The following is a 21,829-nucleotide window of genomic DNA, read 5'->3' on the forward strand; positions in this document are numbered from 1 at the left end:
GCCTCTGAGGTTGCAACGCATCTGCAATACCCCTGTTGCAGATGTTTATGGGCGGTGGTGATGTCTTACCATCAGGAGACCCACTTGCTCGTTGCCATCCAGTCAAATTAAAATAAAAAAAGCCCTTAGCCATTTTCAACGCTGTATCACTGTGTCTCCTGAGGTACAGGACTGAATATCATACACTATACTATTATTTATTTAAACACTTGCTCGTTTGCATCCAGATTTGAATAAAAAAAAAAAAAAAAAAAAAAACAGTTGATTGGCCCATCTATTACACATGTAAAGCCGCGGTAAAATCTAGTAATGTTTGTAAATAACTAATTACTTAATCATAAAGAGTTATGACAAATCAAAAACAAAGCCTCATTAGTTCATTGTTAGAAGGGTCTCGTACATAATAGAGTCATGGGTGACTCATTGCTTTATATGGCTTGTATACTCGTACAAACTAAGATTACATACATACAGCTGTATTGTAATTTGTTTAAGATAGCTAATTAAAATAAATGCGATATTATGTGAGCATATTTGTCACAGGGAATTGGCCAAAATTGATGTTTGGACAAATCTCTATGGTATATGACCAAACATCGGCCAAGAGCGTGTCGACGACACGCCCAAGATAGGGTTCCGTAGCCATAAAAAAACAAGTAATATTATGTGGTGTTAGTAACACAATTACAACACTTACTACAGTCTTACAATCTATTACCAGAAAAACGTTGAGAAAGCGCAGTTTTTCGCCAATAACTCAAAAACGGTATATCCGATCATGTTGAAACCAATTTTCCGGAAATCTTCACTTAACCAAAAACCGGCCAAGAGCGTGTAGGACACGCCCAAGAGAAGGTTCCGTAGCCATTGCGAAAAAATTGAGTAATATTTTTCTAAGGATTTCGTATTTTGTATGGAATATTCCAAGTTTAGGTATGTTTTACATCTTAGGCTGCTATTTATTCTTAAACTACTAATAATTTTCAAGCAATCTTAGCCTTTATAAAATTTTCCTTGTAAATATAGTTACCTACCTACTACCATCCTGAATTTTTTAAATTTTTGCCACCCAACAGTTTAGATAGTAGAGGGCGGGGGATGCTCAATTTTAATGAAAATTTGCATTTTAAAGTTGAATATTTCGCAAACAGATCCCTGAATCGAAAAATCGTCTTATAGTCGAAAATTTTGGGTTGGTTTGGTTTTAAAAGACCTATCCAAAGATATCCCACACTATAGGGTTAGTCGAGAAAAAAATCACCCCCACTTTACGTCTATGGAAGGTGCCCTAAATTTTTTTTTATTATTTATTTACCACTGTTGACGTGACTGATATGTATATTCATCATGAATAATTCATGCCAAATTACAGCATTCTAGTAATAACGGTCTCTGAACTTAGACGCGGACAGATAGACATGGCGAAACTATAAAAAAGAGGTTTTTAACTAAAACTTGTACACATAGAAAAGAGCCCTCTGAGGCCTACTTGCAGAATAAACATGATTTTGAACACCATAAAATCCCGAAATTTAACATCATTTCATTTTGTTCCAGACTGAAATAATAAACGAGTCCATAATAAAACCAGAAATATCTTTGAAGTATGCTCTTCTGGATACTCTGGAGTTTGACCTGGACAATCCCCCGGTGCGCCAGGATGACCTGATGTCCTTCTTCGGGAGGGAACATGGGCAGAGACTTGTCCAGGATGACCATACCACATACCGGGATGAGCATTCTGCTCCATTCTTGTATCAGACGAAGAGTCAGCTGAATCTGTGTGTGCTCAGCGAACATAGGTATGTTTGATATTCGACTGAAAGCGGGGTTGGAGATTATCAAGATAAGTTCATTGGTATAGTATGAATTTTTTGAGGTGTCCCAATATCGTTAACAGCCCACCTTTCGAACAAAACCACTGTATTCTATTGTGCCCTCAACCGCATAATCCTCAGTTTAAAATCAACGGAAAATAAAAGATAAAATAGTTCATTGAGAAAACGACTTTATTGTTTAGAGTAGAAAGTGCATTTTAAAGTAAATACTCGTTCGCAGATAATACTTCTCGATGAGGCTGCTGCCAACAAAGTTTTATTTAAAATGAACACTATTGTAAATAATAAAGTCGTTATTTCAATGAGCTATTTTATCTTGTATTTCCGTTCCGTTCGTTCGTGGACGTAATAGAATACAATGGCTTTGTTCAAAAGGTGGGCTGTTAACGAGATTGGGACACCTTAAAAAATCCATACTATAATTGGGTAGTAGCCTGGGTTAAAAAAAAAACATTTGAATTTTTTTTTATCTTAATTTTTTATGTTGGTTTATGAACCACCTAAAATGACATTGCGTTAATTTATCTTAGAAGAGGGGCTCTGCTATCACTGGATATACACAGATACCTGCAAATCTGTACGGTACCCTCGGTGCGCTAGTCCGACACGCTCTTGGCCGGATTTTCATCATTAAATATGTCCCCAGACCACCAAAAGAAGCGCCGACGTCGCCGCCCCCCGTGCTATCAGAGCTGGCTATCTCTCACTCCAAGGTTGTCTGCGAACTGAAGAACGCTCTCAAGTCTCATGACGTGCTTAAACATAAGGACGGTCAGGACAGGGACGGCGGGGCTGGGTTCATTAGTAAATTTATGGGTGAGTTCAATTTCGTCTGATTAGTATAGATTTTTTCAAAGGTGTCCGTTCTTGACGCTGGCAGCACCCAAGATCGAAACTAGTTGGACCGTTCCTGGCTTATCATCGTCATCATATCAGCCGTAGCACGTCCACTGTTGGACATAGGCTCCCACAGATCTCCAGTTGCACCGTGAACCCGCAGCTTTAGCCTTCATTTCCACCAGAGATGACAAACGAGCATGTCGGTCTCCTGATGGTAAGAGATCACCACCGCCCATAAACATTTGCAACACCAGGGGTATTGCAGATGCGTTGCCAACCTCAGAGGCCTAAGATAGGATACCTCAAGTGCCAGTAATTTCACGCCGAAACACAACAGTGCAAGCACTGCTGCTTCACTGGCAGGATTAGCGAGCAAGATGGTGATTGTTTTTTCTCATCCAACCTTGTAATGTGGGGTCTCGTTCGATAGGTCTTTTAAAACCATTAGGTGGTTGCTAGAACGATTTTTCGATTCAGTGATTTTTTTGCAAAATATTCAACTTTAAAGTGCAAATTTTCACTAAAATCGAGCGAAAAAAATTCAGGTTGCTAGTAAGTATATCAAACTTACAAGGAAAACTATAACGGTTAAGTTTTCTTGAGAATTATTAGTAGTTTAATAGTAAATAGCAGCCTAAGGTATAAAATATACCTAAACATGGAATATTCCGTATAAAATACGAAATCCTTAGAAAAATATAACTTAATTTTTTCGTAATGGCTACGGAACCCTATTTCGGGCGTGTCCGACACGCTCTTGGCCGGCTTTTCGTTTTTTCCTAAGATGCCATAGTACAATTTAAAGTTTTGGGGGGTTTCAACAACTCTTTATTAGATATTTTCATCTAAATGCGTCCGTACTCTACTGCACCTGTACAACGACTGACAAACGTCACATAAGTAGTGTGTGACAACGCTCTACGAAGCCGAAATATTATTATTATTATTATTATATAAATTATCAGGCAGGCAGTTGCAAGCAACTGATAGGTGCCTGTATCCAGCTGTTCCTTGGTTAAGTATTCTTTGTATTGTTAATTTGGTCGAGCCGGTTCTTAAATTGGTTCACATTCAGTGCTGAGACTACATGACTATAATTAGCCGAGTCTATATATACTTATCCATTTTTTTTAATTTCAGGTAATTTCAAAGCCAAAGACGAGGAACGGGAGTGCCTAGTGGCTGGCAGCCAGGCTCAGATAGTGGCTTCTAGCGATAACTTCTTCAGAACAAACTTCAAGAGTCCAAACACTGAGTCCAAGTACGAGAAGGAGTACAGGAGCAGCGTGGCTAAAAGCAGTAGCGGTGAGTTATTTTTAACCCCCAACGCAAAAAGAGGGGTGTTATAAGTTTGTTTGTTTATTATTATTTTTTTGAATTTTTTTTTCCCTTAATTGTATAATGCTTTGCCCAGCAGTGGGACACTATACCTACAGGTTACTTAAAAAAAAAAAAATTGTATAATATAGTTTTTATGTATTATTTGTAATTATTACTTATTATGAAAAAATGACTTTCTGCCAATTTCTTGCGGCGCATTCTTCTTGGCAATGATGGTCTTTCCGAAAGCGCTGGTAGTTTAAAAAATGACGTGTAAAAGTGCCCATTGCGGCCTATTTACTGAATAAATCATTTGAATTTTGAATTTGACCGCTATGTGTTGTGTTGTCTGTGGCACCGTAGCCTTAACCTGTCATCTCCCAGGATAACAGGATCGAAGGATTTTGGGCACAAATTTGAGCCTCTGGGAGAGGACAGGTTAAACGGGTGGACCGATTTGAATGCGGTTTTTTTTATTTGAAAGCAGGTTTTCTAGCAATGGTTCTTAGACATGTTACATAAAAATCGGTTCAGCCGTTATTGAGATATTGAACTTTGAAGTGACAAAGTCGTAGGTTTTCCAACTTTTTGCTGGTTAGGTTTTCGTAACCAGGTGCGGCTCACTCCGCGATTATGTTCTCCGCCACAAGTAGACTGGCACCACTTTGTAGTGGCCTATTCCGCGGTTGCCTCGTATGACGCGCTTCTGCTTAAAATATTTTGTTTAAGCATTTGTAGCTTTATTTTATCTAGAAACGCGGCAGCGTGTCAAGCTTACAGAACTGGCGAGCAGCACCGTGTGTAATTTTACCCGAACCATTTGGAGCCACTTTTGACACCCTCATAACTCAAAAACTATTTCACATAACCATGTCAAATTTGGCTCATTTATTGAGACTTGTGAGTTACGTATGTGCTCCGAATTTCATAAACACATCTCAAACGGTTATTTAGATATTAACATCCAAAAATCATCATCGAACTTCGAGTTTCGTAGTAGCCCTGCTGACTTGACCACCAAGATATCAGTGTTGTTATGACGTTACGCCATTGCTGTCCAATGAGGGCTATTGTTTTTTGTCTTTCTAGATGGCGCCACTGTTGCGTGAGGTTCTTAAGTGTGGCTTTCAATGTCTGTTATCACTGGCGTGAAAACAAAGCTTAGATTAAAATCATATTTAATACATCTTAAAACCGTACCATAAAAATATCGAGCAACCACAGTGTTGCGTAGTCCCGTTTTGTTGGGAAAAAAAGGGAGGACAAAGGTTTCCAAAAGACAAAACTGTCTCAAAACAGACATTCATTGCCTCGGAACGCATATTTGCCATAATTAATTTCAGATATTGCAAAATATTCACAAAATTATTCTAATCTATATAATAAAAATGAATCGTAAAATGTGTTGCTAAGCGCATAACTCGGGAAGACTGGTCCGATTTCGCTAATTCTTTTTTTGTTGTGTTCATTACTGTCAGGAGAAGGTTTTTTATGGAAGAAAATACAGAAAAAAAAACAACGGGCGCGAAGCCGCGGGCAACAGCTAGTTATAAATAAACCCGCGTAGCTCAGCCAAAAACTATGAGATTTGACATTTCGGAGACCTCACGCTACACTAGCGCCTCTAGCGGCGAATTCATACGCGATAGCCCTCATTGTGTTAAGATGTCAATGATATTATTCACCTTAATTTTACACAGACGACGCGTTAGCTAACGTTGTTATTAGTAATGCCAGGACGTGCCTTATCATTTCATTAGTATGCAACGCGTGTTGAAACTATTAAACTATACACAATGTACGTGGTATAAAGGTTTTACTAATACTAAGCTTGTGTAAGAATAAGACTGGCCAAGAGCGTGTCGGACACGCCCAAGATAGGGTTGCGTGGCCGTTAGGAAAAATCAAGCAATATTTTTCTAAGGATTTTACATTTTGTACGGAATTTTCCAAGTAGGTATATTTTATAAGTTAGGCTGCTATTTACTCTTAAACTACTAATAATTGTTAATTTTCTATTCACATCATGAATTTCTTCAATATTTTTAACCCCCGACGCAAAAAAGAGGGTGTTATAAGTTTGACCGCTATGTGTGCCTGTCTGTCTGTGGCACCGTAGATCTTAAAAGGGTTGACCGATTTGAATGTTTTTTATTTAATAGCAGGTTTTCTAGCGATGGTTCGTAGACATGTTTCATCAAAATCGGTTCAGCTGTTTTTGAGATATTGAAGTTTGAAGTGACAAAGTTGGGGGTTTTCCAACTTATTGTTAAAGCCTGGGATCATGAGGTTAGGTTATCAAACCAAATGTTTAGCTTTTAATTTGCCCTTCAAAGTTGAATATTTCGCAAACGAATTCCTGTATTCTTAAATCGTCTTTGCAACCCCTTAATGATATTAATGATGGCGATGTCGTATGTTTTTCCACTCTCTTTAATTGTTTAGTTTATTTTATCTAATACGATTGGTCGATTATTTAAGTCTTTGATTAGTTCAATGAAAGCCCACCTTGATGCTGCGTCTCCACCAGGGATGTGCGGTGCGAGGATGTGTTTTTACCCGACTGCGAAGAAGGAGGGTTATGTGTTTGATGCGTATGTATGTATGTCCTTTCTATTAGTGTTGCCCAAATGCAAGAACAAGACGAGACTTAGCCAGTCTTGGTCTTGGTTGCGCCAATACACCTGGTCTTGGTCTTGGCTTGGTCTTGCGCTCCCAGTCTTGGTCTTGGTCTTGGTCTTGCAGCAAGAGTCTTGCAAGTCTTGCAATTACCTATTAGTCTTTTACTATTTATTAAAGTTTACTTAAATCTTAGAAAAAACGTATTAGAATTGGGAACATTGTGAGCTTGAATTACATAGGCATAGTAAAGATCAAGCAGATTAATAAATAACTGAAGATTTGATAAGAAATTCGAAAATCAACTGACCTATATGTCGTTTTCCATGGAAGTAACTGTTTCTATAAACATTTATGATTTATAAGCTTACATTTGCTAAAACATGTAAAAAAACAATTAATTACAAAATTACAATAACTTGACTGTATTTTAAAGAACAACCTACTTGTACAGACGCGACGCGTGAATAAAATATATGTAAAGAATTATGCCAATCACTATTCTTTACATATAAGTGAATGTTTTGGCGTACATCTATACTAATTATAAAGCTGAAGAGTTCGTTTGTATGTTTGATGACAGAAGTTTTAAAATAATAAATAAGTCTGAACGTCACTATACCTCAAAGTTACTATTCCTCGTGGACGAAGTCGCGGGCACAGCTAGTAAATACTTACTCTCATCATCTCTCTCAGAGATATTCGGGCTGGTAAGTAATACAAAACTCTTATCGCAGGCTTTTTATTTATTAGTAGGTAAGTACCTACGCTTTTATATTATTTTTATTAGTTTTGTAGAATTTTTTACACGTTTCAAGTATATTTAAAAGTGGCTACAATATTTATTAAACGGGTGATATTTGAACACTTTTTTGCTATTTTTCTTGTAAAAACTTAAGAAATATAATGACTAAATGTACAATAATAGTACCTAAGTAATTAGTTTAAACCATATAAGTAATCAATATTATAATATATACTTACTAGAATGAATTAATATGACATCTACTACCTATCCTTACCATTTTATCCTAATCATAATACCTACTATGCGTGATCAGTAATAATGTATTCATTTTCATTCTAAGCACTCTGAAACTTATTATTTCTTTGGAACACCTGTAGGTACTTTTAAATTCGAAATTATTTGCATGAGTATACCTACGCCCTATGGCGGCAATCAAATAGTGTCAAAATGTTATGATTTCGGCGTGGCGCAACGATTGTTTTAGATTTCAAAAGAAGCCGCCGGCGCGTGTATCATAACCATGTACTTCCGAAAAGCGGCAAATTTCTTTGAGAAGTAAGTACAAAACCTTTGATGCCGCATTAAAAGTGCCGATGGTTAACATAACTATGCATGCACTCAGTTTGATTTTAATAGATATTTTTTATTCGCTATGTTTATGGTATTAGTCGTAATGCGCATAGGTCCAGTTTTTCATATTCTTTGATACAGTTTTTTGCGTCTCATAGAATTCCTAAGCGTACCTACCTATACACCGAACTGTTACACCTAACTACTCAGTGAAATAGCGCTAAGTCCTAGCTGCAAGACGCAAGAGTCTTGCAGGCTATGTCTTGTTCTTGCTCAAGTCTTGCACGGTCAGTCTTGGTCTGGTCTTGCTAAAAATACGCGGTCTTGTCTTGGTCTTGGTCTTGCAAAAACGCAAGAACAAGACCAAGACTGCAAGACCAAGACTGAATTTGGGCAACTAATTCCTATTCCTCTCGTAACTCTCAACGGCTGAACTGATTTTGATAATGATACGTCATTGGATTCGTCTTGATGACGCGAGTGACACTGGGTACATACAATTCTTGAAAAAATCAAAAGTGGCGGATATTTGGCGCCAAATTGTAAGTTTTCAAAAAAATATTTTTATTCAAATCTATCGAGTAGGGTATCAAATATATATGGGGTTATAATAGTTTTAATCTACCATTTTCACAGAACTCTCTCAAGCAGAGGATCGTGGGTTCAAACCCCGGCCTGCACCTTTGACTTTTTCGGAATTCATGTGCGAAATTACATTTGAAATTTACCACGAGCTTTACGGTGAAGGAAAACATCGTGAGGAAACCTGCACAAACCTGCAAAGCAATTCAATGGTGTGTGTGAAGTTCCCAATCCGCACTGGGCCCGCGTGGGAGCTACTGCCCAAGCCCTCTCATTCTGAGAGGAGGCCTGTGCCCAGCAGTGGGTGGGACGTATATAGGCTGGGATTATTATTATTATTATATATTTCACAGAACTATTACAAGTGTGAAATAAAAAAATAAATTTTAAATTCAAAAAACCCGGACTACCTTAAAAAAGACTAAAAAGAAGAAAACAAGTCTAGTGGGCTAGAACTTTGTTAAGTAGCTAACTTAGAGTTCAACAGTCGGGACCTATTTAAATCTGTTGAACTTTAATTCAGCTTATTAACAAAGCTCTAGCCCACTAGACTTGTTTCCTTCTTTTTAGTATTTTTTAAGGCAGTCGGGTTTTTAACAAATAGAATCGCGTCATTACCTCGCCTCGTTCCGCTCAGCTGCTTCCACCAGAGACGTGCTGCTTGAAGACGCAAATGAGACGTTTCTATTTGGTTCAAGAAAAACACATTCCTTGTAACAGTTATGTACAATGATAAGTCTGCAATTAAGTACTGTAATTAGTGACTAATGAAATGGCATACTAAAGAATGACTGTTATTTCTTGGAAGTAGATCTGGGTCGTTTCCTACGGAGATACGGTTAACGGCAAACAAGCAATTGGGCCTGCTGGTACAGTCAACGTCATATAGTACGTAGCAGTCAAGATCACCAAATACTTGGAAACATACAAAATAGTCATTACCGGTGACTCAGTCAAAGTGGTCAAATTGTTCGAGACATCCATCATGTACAAATATACCGGAGCACGCATGTCGCCAAATACTTTATAACATTCAAGCCGACATAAGTACCGTAGCAGCCAAAGTATCAAAAGTATGGGACACCACAGGAAATTGACTGATGATTGATGATCCAGTTAGCTAGTCCTCTTTAATACAATATGAACGGTTCAGTCTCTTGGTGCAAAATGTACATGGCATTACCTTTTTAATTAAATATAAACTCTTTTATAATGTAATTATACTGGCAAATTCAAACCATATTTAAAAGGAAATCCGTTAATCCGGAATTCTGACAATGTAAATATTTTTATTTATGTGAAAAAAAAACCGTCAGGCTCCAAATGAAAGAGACTGAACGATCACTGACAAGTTGGTACTCTTTTCGGTGATTGTCAAAAACAAAAAGTCGGATCTTATGACGTGTTAAGTTATTTGGCACTCAACTCGAGATTAAACCTTAAACCTTTTAAATAAAACTCAGTTTTCTAGTGTGTCCCATTCTTTTGTATATTACGGCTGCTACGCTACCAGTGGTGAGTGCGTGCTCCGATTTATTTGTACACAATGGATGTCCTGAGCAATTTGATCGCTGTGATCTTGACTGCCAAGTACTATATGACGCTGACTGTACAGTCGAGGTCAAAGGGTATTCTGACCCAAATGTTGCATTTGCCAATCTTTCATTTCTCAACTCACGATTTTCTCCAAAACAAAAAAACTTAGTTTGTTTTCTTATCTAATATATAAAGCCTATATACATTGCCACTTCAACGAGCTAAGAGGGCATGTTAGGCAAAGCTCTGCGCAGGGGGCGACACTAGCGCAAATCTCCATGGCAACGTCAGTTCTCTTTATATTTTGTCGCCATGACAGATCGTAACCAAAGAGTATATATACATATATATATATATAGTAATAGTAAGAGTACCTATAGAAATCATGATAAGTCAAAGTCAAAGTCAAAATATCTTATTCAAATTAGGCTATAACAAGCACTTATGAATATCAAAAAAAATCTACCACCGGTTCGGAAAAACTCTGTGAGAAGAATCCGGCAAGAAACTAACGAGGTATATATATATTTTTTTTATACAGATTTACAATATTATTAAATGATATGTATACATCACAAGTATTTAACACAACTTTATTTTTAACACAGTAAGGTTCGCTATTTGAAGGGATCGCTAATGCAGATCGGAATTATTTCCAATATCCCTGTCCATGATATAATCATAACTTTATAATACCCTTAGATATTAATGTCTTCTTGACAGTAGATCTGAATTTTGTATCCGGTTCATTTATAATATTTTTTTGAATTTTATTATAAAAACGTATGCAATTTCCCAGAAACTACTTTTTGGTTTTATATATATATATGTATATATAAATATATATATTTATTCGTTACAAAATATTACATATTTAATATACATATTTACATCGATAGTAGAGATGTGCCGACTAGTCGCCGACTAGCCGGGAAAGCCGACTATCCGGCCACTTTCGTAGTCGGCGACTAGTCGGCGAAATAGTCGGCAAAAAGCGCCGACTATCCGGCTTCTTACTTTGTACGTATATTTCAATAAAATATTTATTTTCATGTAGGTATTGGTACACAGAGGGGGAATTACATTATATAAAAACCTTAAGCTGTTAATTTTTGTAGTATTTACTGTTTTTCCTTGCCCACACGAGAAATAATATTTTGTAACTAGTTATACCTACTTGACTTTACGAGAATCATTGTCTAATTGTTCAATAAATCCTTACACGAGACTTTCTGTTTGACATCACCATGTCAGCCGAAAGACGTCCACTGCTGGACATAGACCTCCTCCAAGGCTCTCCACTCAGACCGGTCTTGTGCTTTCCGCATTCACCGCGATCTCGCGATCTTAACCGGATCGTCGCTCCATCTTGTTGGAGGCCTACCGACACCTCGTCTCCCGGTCCGCGGACGCCATTCGTGAACCTTCTGACCCTATCGGCCACCAGTTCTGCGAGCAATGTGCCCTGCCCACTGCCACTTCAGTTTCGCAATACGGACATCATCATTTCGGATTCTATCCCGCAGAGAAACCCCGTGCATAGCCCTCTCCATAGCCCACTGAGTAACTTTGAGCTTCCTCATGAGGCCCATCGTTAGCGACCACGTCTCAGATCCGTAAATCATCACGGCAACACACACTGGTCAAAGACTTTGGACTTCAAAAACTGCGATAATTTAGAAGAAAAGACACTGCAAAGCGTCCCGAACGCTGCCCAGCCGAGTCGGATTCGACGAGTGATCTCTTTCTCGAAATTGGATCTACCTATCTGGACCGTTTGTCTCAGGTATACATAGTCGTCAACAACTTCGAGCGCAGAGCCTCCGACTATTACGGAAGTTGGCACAACATGGACATTAGACATGACTTACGTCTTGTCTGTGTTTATTTTCAGGCCAACTCGGTCGGAAACTGCTGAGGTCGGCGAGCATAGCACTGAAGTCCTCCATGGTCTCTCAGCCATGACTACAATATCGTCGGCGAATCGAAGGTGATTAAAGAACTCGCCATTAATGTTGATGCCTTGTCCTTCTCAGTTCAGAATCTTAAAAGCAATCCTCCAGTGCAGCAGTGAACAGTTTCGGAGAGATCACACACATCTCCTTGTCTGACTCCCCGCTGCAGAGGAATAGGCGTCGTGCTCTAGTCCGGTAGTCGGACGGACATAGTGGCGTTTTCGTACAGTCACTTCAACACTTCGATATACCGGTAGTCAACTGGGCACCGCTGGAGAGCCTGCAGCACAGCCCAAGTCTCGATCGAATCAAAGGCTTTCTCGTAGTTTACAAATGCAAGGCAAAGGGGGAGGTTATACTCTTCGGTCTTCTGTATAACCTGCCGCAACGGTCTACGGTATATTTATTTAGTATATAGCCTTTTCGGATGCCGTTCTTTTTGACATGATTAAATTTTATTTTTTTGATAGCTCTCACTTTAATGAACAATAATAGTAGGCATTATTTTTACACAATATTTTTTTCACAAAAACACCGCTTTGTTAAACAAAAAGCAAAAATCTAGAATAAAATAATACAAATAAAATAAAATAAACAGGTCCCGACACGCTTACAAGCATCGGTTGCGTGCGACTTGCGCCCAAATCAGCTGGTTAACAAAGCGTCGCGGAAATCCCCGAAGTTGTGATCGGCTTGGCCGACTAGTCGGCCGATTAGTCGGCTTCTTTACAACCGACTAATCGGCTAGTCGGCTAGTCGGCAAGTCATGATCGCAACATCTCTAATCGATAGTAACGATAGAGCTATATTTCCAAAAAATTTAATTGCGATAATAAATATGATATTATGGCATTTGAGATACTCAAAAAACTGTTTACGGTTTTATGCTAGTGCTGCACTCTGACGGCAGAAAATTGCAGTAATATTCCCTATTCGCTAAAAAGTTTTTTTTTTTTTTCAGATTTATCAGAAGAAAACCGTGGTCTGCTCTCGTCCAGCTTAGCATCGTCGGGGACAGACTTCCAGTCCACAGAAACGCTAACCGACTCCGTACCAAAGTCGGGTTATGACTTTTTGGATAATTGGTAACGGTTCCAGTAAAAAGAGCGCTAAGGAAACTGTTATAAACTCTTAAACGAGACGCCCTTTTTCAGTCCGAAATTATTTTTCCGAACGTTCGTGTACAGTCAACTGCATTAAATCTGCCACAGCGGAGCGTGCAAAAATATCTGTCACATCCTAAGGCTGCGGCTCCGCTGAGGCGGAGACGAGCGGAGCGGAGAGGAGACGTGTAGGGATCCACCAATCATATTGGTTCAAATCCACATCTCGTCTCCGCACCGCTTCAATGGAAACAGTCAAGCGGAGAAAAGTGGAGCGCAAAGGAGACGTGTGTGAGGAACAACAACTCTTTTCACAGCTGTGCTCCACTCGGCTCCGCTCGTCTCCGCCTCAGTGGAGCCGCAGCCTGACGGCCCTACAAATAGAGTCGTATATACACGCTTTGTTGTGACAGACATTGGGTTTAGTGACTAACTAGCATAATTTTAGTTGACAGATCTATCTATCTAATACCTTTAAATGAGCGATTTCGATGAAATTTGGAATGTAGGGGTTTTCGGAGATGAAAAATCGATTTAGCTTGGTCTTATCTCTGGGAAAATGCTTGTTACCGAGTTTCAGCTCGAGGAAAGCTCGGTCGGCCAGGTACTGATTTTTTTAAAAGTAAAAGCTTGTTTTGTTAACGATTCCATATCCAACTTTTTCTCAACTCGAAGGATCACTTGTGAGTATGTTTTCTATGAAAACTCGTGCGCGAGCCGCGCCTCGCGGAGCTCCTATTCCGAGCATGGGACTTTGCACCTTAACCAACTGTGACTACCTATCCCAGACTATTTACTTTCTTAATTAAACTTTCCTGTATTCTTCATGTTAATATTTCTTTTATTTGGGTCGATCGACTTTTTCTTGGTTACGTCTCCTTGATAACTCTTTAAAACCATTACTTTCTATATGTTTTTGGTGGTTGGAATTCATCCAGCGTACATTTTTGTCATAGTTATATGCCCATTATTTTATGGACTATATCCTAAGCACATTAGTAGCATATATTATGAAGTTTTTTTTAGAAACTCTGTCACTGTTGCCTCTCGGACGACAAACAAGTAAAAGTTCATTGACCCATTTAGTCTAAGTTTATGAAAGGATCTACCAAGTGATCGTATTAAAAAAAAATGGATATTGTAATCGAAATTTTGAATTTCTGCCAAATGGTATTAAGATTAAATGAAACTGCGGCTTTGTAAAGACATCGAAAACAAAAATAAGTTAAAGGAAATTCGGAAAAAATAATTTCGGGAAATGAATATTATGATAACGTCTCGTAATAGCGACAGTCGCTTAACTATCGCAAACTGCATGACGGGCGTTGCTTGTCACCGCCCGCACTGAGTTTCGTGGTACAGGTACGCAGTTGTTGTCAAACGGGCCGTGCGGGCGAGCGGATGCGGCGGTATATTGGCATTCCGTTGTGGAATGTGCTTCCGAGTGTATTATTTGGGTGTTCTTGTTTTTTTTTATTATTAAAACCACGGGTAGTGAGGTACTTTTTTACTGATTAATTATTTTTAATAAAAATAATTATAATTTGGTAAAAAAAGCCGTGGTTGCCTAGTGGTTCGTGGGTTCAAACCCGGGCTAGCATCTCTTGAGTTTTTCGCAATTCATATGCGTACCTACATTCGAAATTCGCGAGTTTTACTGTGAAGGAAAATATCGCGAGCAAACCTGCACAAACTTGCGAAGCAATTCAATGGTGTTTGAAGTTCCCAATCCGCACTGGGCCCGCGTGGGAACTACGGCCCAAGCCCTCTCATTCTGAGACGAGGCCTGTTCCCAGCAGTGGGACGTATATAGGTTGGGATGATGATATTGGACGAATCGTCTAAATACAGCTCACGAGTGAAAAGAAAGTCGTACTCAGCCTGTCTTTGTCTTATTCATTAATTTGTTCCTAATTTTAATAGTCATAATTTTTTTAGTTATAAAATAAATGACAACACGCGCGTTATTACAAAATTAATCTTACTTTGTCACACTAAAAGGTTTGATTTAGGTACTGTCTACTCTAGGTATATTTCTTTAGGGCATTTGTGATAAAATTCATTTTGATCCGAATTCAAAATGAACAGTGAATCGTAAGATCGTTTTCATCCCACTTGCTCGTAAACAGTGTCGTAACATGCAGGCTACCTTGGTTGCGACCCCCCAAATAAAACCCTCGGCCTTAATGTGCTTGTCATGAAACCCGTGGTCGGTAAATGAGTCATTGCGCGTACACATTGTCTTGTCATGAAGCCCAAGGTCGGTCAATGAGTCAATGTGCGTACTGAAGCTGCTGCGCGCGCTGCTGCAGGACTATGGACCACATGCACACGCACGTTGCGGCGCATGCCGAGGGAGGTTGAGGGCGACGTTGCCAAGAGCACTGCCTAAGGTATCGCCAATATTTGGAACAATTATATTTTTTCTTTTACAAATATAAAATTTTACTTGCAAATGTGATGAAAAACATTGTATGTCGCACGGGCGGTACTAGAATTACGAACATCGACTCATTAAAGCCCTCAGTCTATAGACTCTCGTTCGTAATTCCTTATTTACCGCCCTTAAGACACAATGTACTAAATCATTGTATTTTCCCGGTAGTTGCACCGTTTATGAGATTATGACAAACGCTATAGAAACGTTTAGGCAATTAACTAAAATTTAAACAAACTTCAGCTGTCAGATTAGGTACATTCAAGGATTTTAAACATTTTACATATCTATCATTGTAATACAAAGTAGACTAGTGTATTTCAATACAGAAATGTAAATGTTTAGATAGTTGAATGGGTTAATTTCAATATTTAAGACACCAATAAAGCGTGTCACACACTAAGCAGATACGATAAGATCAGTGGCGTCTTTTGCCCATGTAGCTAAGCGCCCGTGTGCAATTACTACTTTAGCGCCATCTAGGAAGCGCGCGGCCAAAATGTAATAGGTACAAAGTGCCGCGGCCGGCGCCCCTAACACCGCTGCGCCCGTGTGCAACGCACACCCTGCACTATAGGTAAAGACGCCTCTGGATAAGATATCTGTATCTGAACGCGTATCTGTCAATATCGCTCCCTATACAATTCAATGAGCTAACACACACAGCGCAGATAACTTGTATCTTATCGTGAAGTATCTGTGGGCACCGACATATCGAAAGATGGCAAAGATATTATCTGCGTATATAAATTGATCTGTGTATAATATCTGCCGATATAAATATGGTATAGTATTTTATCTGCAGATAGATACAGGTTGATGTTAGAGCCCCGCTGCACGCGAGTAAATCTAGAAGAGATAAACACGAAAACGTCCTGTATAAACAATCCGCACCAAAAAACAAGTCTACTCAGTTTAAAGGATTTAGACTGAATGTATCGTCTCGTATATTATCGTATCTGCGTAGTGTGTGATAGTTTCAGATCATTAAATTATTATACGCAGATAAAATATTATCGTATCTGCGTAGTGTGTGACACGCTTAACTGACGTTGTTTTGTTTAGATTTAGTTAAATACCTATCCGAACCAAGTATAGGTTTGGAACTTTAGTTTAATTGCAGTCAATGTATTAGACTGAACACTTTTTATTTTAGTTTAAATAGTTTTATTAAAGTTAGAGAAAAAACTTATTTTAAGCCAAACTCCGCCAGGGCCGGATTTAGAGGTTTGAAAGTTTTGGGCAACTAGCAGAGATCTCTGTAGCGAAAAGACTGTTATTAAAAGAAAAAGAAAACAATTTTTAAACCCCTATTTTGGGTTTTTTTATCAAATGAGGCTGAGGCTATAGCTTTGCGTGCCCTTTCTCTAAATCTGGCCTGGCATCAATATGTAAACTAAATTGGACCTTCGCACAATCATAGTAAAGTTCACTTTAGTATGAATAGATGTTTTGAAATACGATCCTAAACGTAGTATTGTTGATGTATTATAATTTATATTAGTATTATTGCTTGCCAAATATTATGTATAGCTGATGAACCATGACTTGTTTTTGAATATCATGTATTATAACCACGTTGAGATGATTAAGATTTGATTCGTCGAATTCTTATTACATCGAATACTTAGTTCGTCGAATTTTTGTTTCGTTGTAATGCAATTCTTGGTTCAGTGGAATGAGTTAAAAATCGGCCAAGTACGAGTCGGACTCTCACTGAAGGTACCGAACGCGAACCGCTAGCACATGCGTTATCTATTTTCTGTTGTAAGTAGTTATTTATTTCTCTGATGACTTTAAATTTAAGAATCTCAAGTGATTTAAGTCTGATTTATTTTAAGTCGAGATAATGAAAACGTGGTCACTCACATTATTACTTGCATTTATTTTTGTATTGAATTGTGTATGAATGTAAATTTTGTATGTATCCAAATATATAAAGTGCTTTTAAACTTTATTTTATTTCGTAGATAAGCTACCCTAGTGCCACCTGAGGCCTTAAGCACAACCGTTTTCACTCTTTCTGTCACAGGGCGTAAGAAAAGGGTAGAAATATGGCATCTGAGCCTTACGAAGTGCAAAATTCGAACTTGAAGATAGTCCCGCTTATGCTTATATTATGTAATACGAGAGTGAGAGGGACGGTACGATACGAACTTTTATTTTCGAATTTCGTAGTTGCCCCTCTGGGTATCTAATAGAGAAGCAGCTGGGCTACTACGAAACTCTGATCTCGAAGTTCGTGTCGTGTGGTCCCTCTGACACTTAAACTATTTAATACGAGAGCGAGAGGGACCGCACAACACGAACTTCGAGTTTCGAGTTTCGTAGTAGCCCTGCAGCTGTATTCTTTACAGCACAATTTAAGTTTCTCAACTCAAATACTGACAATAAAAATGTTCAACTGACACTGAATTAAATATACCTATTAAAATATATTCAACCTGAACATAGTAAGGGCGGTTTCATACTAGCGTTTTTAACCCCCGACGCAGAAAGAGGTGTGTTATAAGTTTGACCGCTATGTGTGTGTCTGTGGCACCGTAGCTCTTAAAACGGGTGGACCGATTTGAATGAGGATTTTTTTATTTGAAAGCGGGTTTCTAGCGATGGTTCTTAGACATGTTTCATCAAAATCGGTTCAGCCGTTTTTGAGATATTAAACTTTGAAGTGACAAAGTCGGAGGTTTTCCAGCTTTTTGTTGGTTAGGTTATTTCTGCGTGTATACGGTTTTTTTGCATACGCGCGTGTTCAACGCTAGGAGAAAATAATCGCTGTATGTGCTTACACGCGCTTCCAAAAACGTGCTTATACGCGCAAATAAAACGCTAGTCTGAAATCCCCCTAACGTCATTCGAGTAGCATAGTTCTCTACTCTAGTAACCATATTTTTCCTCCTTCAAAATGCCGCGTTCCCAAAACACCACATTTTTTAAAATACTACATTCTCATTATACCAGATAAAGAATAATTAAAATAAGAATGTGGTGCAACGAGAATCTGGTTAGCTAGAAATTTGCTAAATAGTAAATAGGTAATGTAGTATTTTGAAAGTGTGGTATTCTGGAAACGAGCTATTTTAGGCACGAGCGAAATTTTTCAAACATACAGACAATGAATTATAATGAAAACAAAATTTTATTTTGAAAAACTTTTTAATCCTTACAATTAATACTTACAAAGAACTATTTAAACTTATAATAGAATCAAATCAACATAGAAATACTATCTGTCATAGTATTAGGGCAAAATCAAAGGTCACATTTTGCATTTAAAAAAAACTTCTTTAGATAATTATAAAGATAAATAATTATCATGTAAATGTTTGATTTTAGCCAATAATCTTGCTATTCCAACTCCTTTGAACGCATATAAGCGTTTGCTGGCTCACCCATAGCCTTAAAATATAAGCAAGCATGAGATAATTATCTTATAATCATTAAGATAATTTAATTATCAAAATAATCGGACGAAAATTCTTCTTGATGCCTATTATAACTAACTAATTTGGCTCAGGGACCCAAAGAGGGTCTTGGCCTCCGAAACGAGAGCATGCCATCTGTCCCGATCGTGCACAGCCTCTTGCCAGCTATTATAACTGGATAATTTTATTATAAATGTACATAATTATCTTGATAATTTCCAACCCTGCAAAAGTTGATATAACATTGCTGGACTATGAGGAAGTATTTACGCTTATATGCGTTTAAAGAAAAGCAAGCTGTACAAAGTCGTTAGTTCGTAAATACGCAGCGAATTCCATACGAACATGCGACATTATTGTATGATAGATTTGTTTCCTAAAATAATCCAAAATGGTCCACTTTTCATCCAAATCTTAGCAGATCAATATTCATTCCATAGATTCGTATTCGAAAACATTTCAAAGACATGTGTTTAAAGCGTAAAACGGAATATAATATCAAAATTGTAATGGACGTAATTAATTGAATCAGGTGTTACATTGCAGGCGTTACTGTCCATATCAACCAACTGAAACTATTACTTTGCACACCCGCAACCTTATGATAGCTACATGCAAGAAATGTATGTTCATGCAATTCCTCCACCTCCACCATATGACTGGTAGCATGGTGAATGGTTGTGTTGCTCTGAAGATGATCGTTGGTCGAGTTCGAAACGCGTCAGTGTAGTGCGGTGGTGGTGATAGATGGGTTTGTGTGATTTGTGTTCTTACAGTGTGGAGGTGCAGGTACAGTCAAGTGCAAAGACATCGACATGGCCAAAGTTACAAAAATATGTATAGGTACCATCAGCCAAATAAGTGGTCTATTAATTTTTAAACAAATTCCTATAAAGTCGAACTTTCAAGTTGACAAGCACGTCTATTGGCATTATTTTTGTATGACATGCAAACGATTATCAACTTTAGGGTGGTAGACCACATATTTGGCTGATGGTACATGACTTTATGCACTTAACATTAAGGTCGTGTATAGGTACAGTCAAGGGCACACGGCCAAAGATGCAAAAATATGTATACAGTTGTGGTCATATAATTAAGAACGATTTTTTATAGAGAAGATTTTTTCAAACTGACAAGTGTTACTAACTGCATGTATATTTTTGTACTTCTCTCGGTATCGTAAAACTTTTCCGTACTAGCGGTAAATTCATTTATACATATAATTGGCTAAAAAATAAATAGATAAACTTTATACATTACATCTAAACCTAGTATTACTACTTACTGGCTGGTCATATAATTAAGAACGCTGAATAGTTTATTTTTTATTCAAATTTAAATAGAGAACGGACCGCCGCTTTGTGGTTTTAGTTTATTATTCGAATAATTTTGGCGCCATTTAGTGCCGTAATAGTCTTAAAGGCAATTGCTTCATATAAAAACAATGGGGAAAAATAAAAGTTGTGATAAATCTACAAGAGAAGTAATACTAAAACTTCGCGACAAGAATTGGTCGTATAAACACATAGCCGATCATCTGCAATGTTCAAAAACTATGGTTTTCCACGCCATAAAGCATTTTGCCACGTATCAAACTACTTCAAATGTTCCGCGTGTACCTAAACAAAGAAAGTCATCTCGTCGAGATGATCGAAATATCGTTCGTTTGGCAAAACACAATCCTTTTAAAGGGTCTAATGAGTTGAGAAAAGAATATTTTGGCGAAAACAACCCTTCAGCAATCTCGGCACGCACTATTCGAAGGCGTTTGGTAGAAGAAAAGTTGCACGGAAGGATAGCAAGGAAGGTGCCTATGTTGAAACGGTGTCATAGGCAAGCCCGGCTTGCATTTGCAAGAAGATATGAAAACTGGACAGTCAGACAGTGGAAAAACGTTCTTTTTTCTGACGAGATAAAAATAAATAGGGTATGTTCTGATGGCAAACGATATGTAAGACGGCCTCCAAATAAACCATTCGACCCAAAGTACACAAAAGTGACTTTAAAGCATGGCGGGGAAATGTGAAAATTTGGGGATGTTTTTCTGGACATGGTGTTGGACCTGTTAGGCTGATAGAAGGAAACATGGATCAATTTCAATACAAAAACATACTGGAAGAAACAATGTTACCATATGCAGAAGGCGTGCTTCCGGTTATTTGGACATTCCAGCACGACAATGATCCCAAGCATACTGCACGTACCGTTAAGGAATTCCTCACATCGCAATCAGTTTCTGTCTTAGATTGGCCAGCCAACAGCCCCGATCTTAACCCAATAGAGCATCTTTGGTGCGAAGTCAAGAAAAAGGTTTCAAATCGACAGTGTGGCAATTTAAGAGAACTGTATGACGTATTCTTAGAAGAATGGAACTCTATCTCTCTCGCGAAATGTCAAAAATTGATAGATTCAATGCCTCGCCGGTGTAAGGCAGTAATAAAAAGCCGTGGACATGCTACTAACTATTAATTTTAGTTAAATGTATTACATTGCTTTTTTTGTGTACAAACTTCACGTTAGTGTGATTTAGTTAATCTAAGTTTCAAATAAAAAAACTTTCGAACAGTTCAATAAATCGTTCTTAATTATTTGTCCAGCTTCATTACTATTTGAATTTGTTACTAAAGAAAATAAAAACAAAATTTGTAAAAAAATGACAGCAATTTTATTCTTTATTCTTAATCCCGTTTGCTCTATTCATGTGGCTGTTTCATAACGTAACTAGTTACTTCTAAGAAGGAACCACGACTACACATGACATGATTTAGTTAAAAATAATCTGGAATTTCAAATCGTTCTTAATTACATGACCACCACTGTACACGGCCTTAATGTTAAGTGCGTAAAGTCGTG

The 21,829-nt window shown here is 38.0% G+C and overlaps 1 protein-coding gene across 1 annotated transcript in view; it reads left to right on the forward strand.

Moving 5' to 3' along the window:
- The window catches only part of LOC141443938 (uncharacterized), a 43,781-nt gene extending 29,200 nt beyond the window's left edge, over nt 1-14,581 (forward strand). The window contains exons 2-5 of the mRNA XM_074109359.1: nt 1,558-1,802; nt 2,485-2,654; nt 3,819-3,983; nt 12,970-14,581. Of these exons, the coding sequence (XP_073965460.1) occupies nt 1,558-1,802; nt 2,485-2,654; nt 3,819-3,983; nt 12,970-13,097 (708 nt within the window). The 3' untranslated portion in view covers nt 13,098-14,581. The remainder of the gene's footprint in view (nt 1-1,557; nt 1,803-2,484; nt 2,655-3,818; nt 3,984-12,969) is intronic.
- Nucleotides 14,582-21,829: the final 7,248 nt, after the last annotated feature.

This window comes from Choristoneura fumiferana, chromosome 28, assembly GCF_025370935.1.
Source record: "Choristoneura fumiferana chromosome 28, NRCan_CFum_1, whole genome shotgun sequence".
Taxonomy (NCBI): Eukaryota; Metazoa; Arthropoda; class Insecta; order Lepidoptera; family Tortricidae; genus Choristoneura; species Choristoneura fumiferana.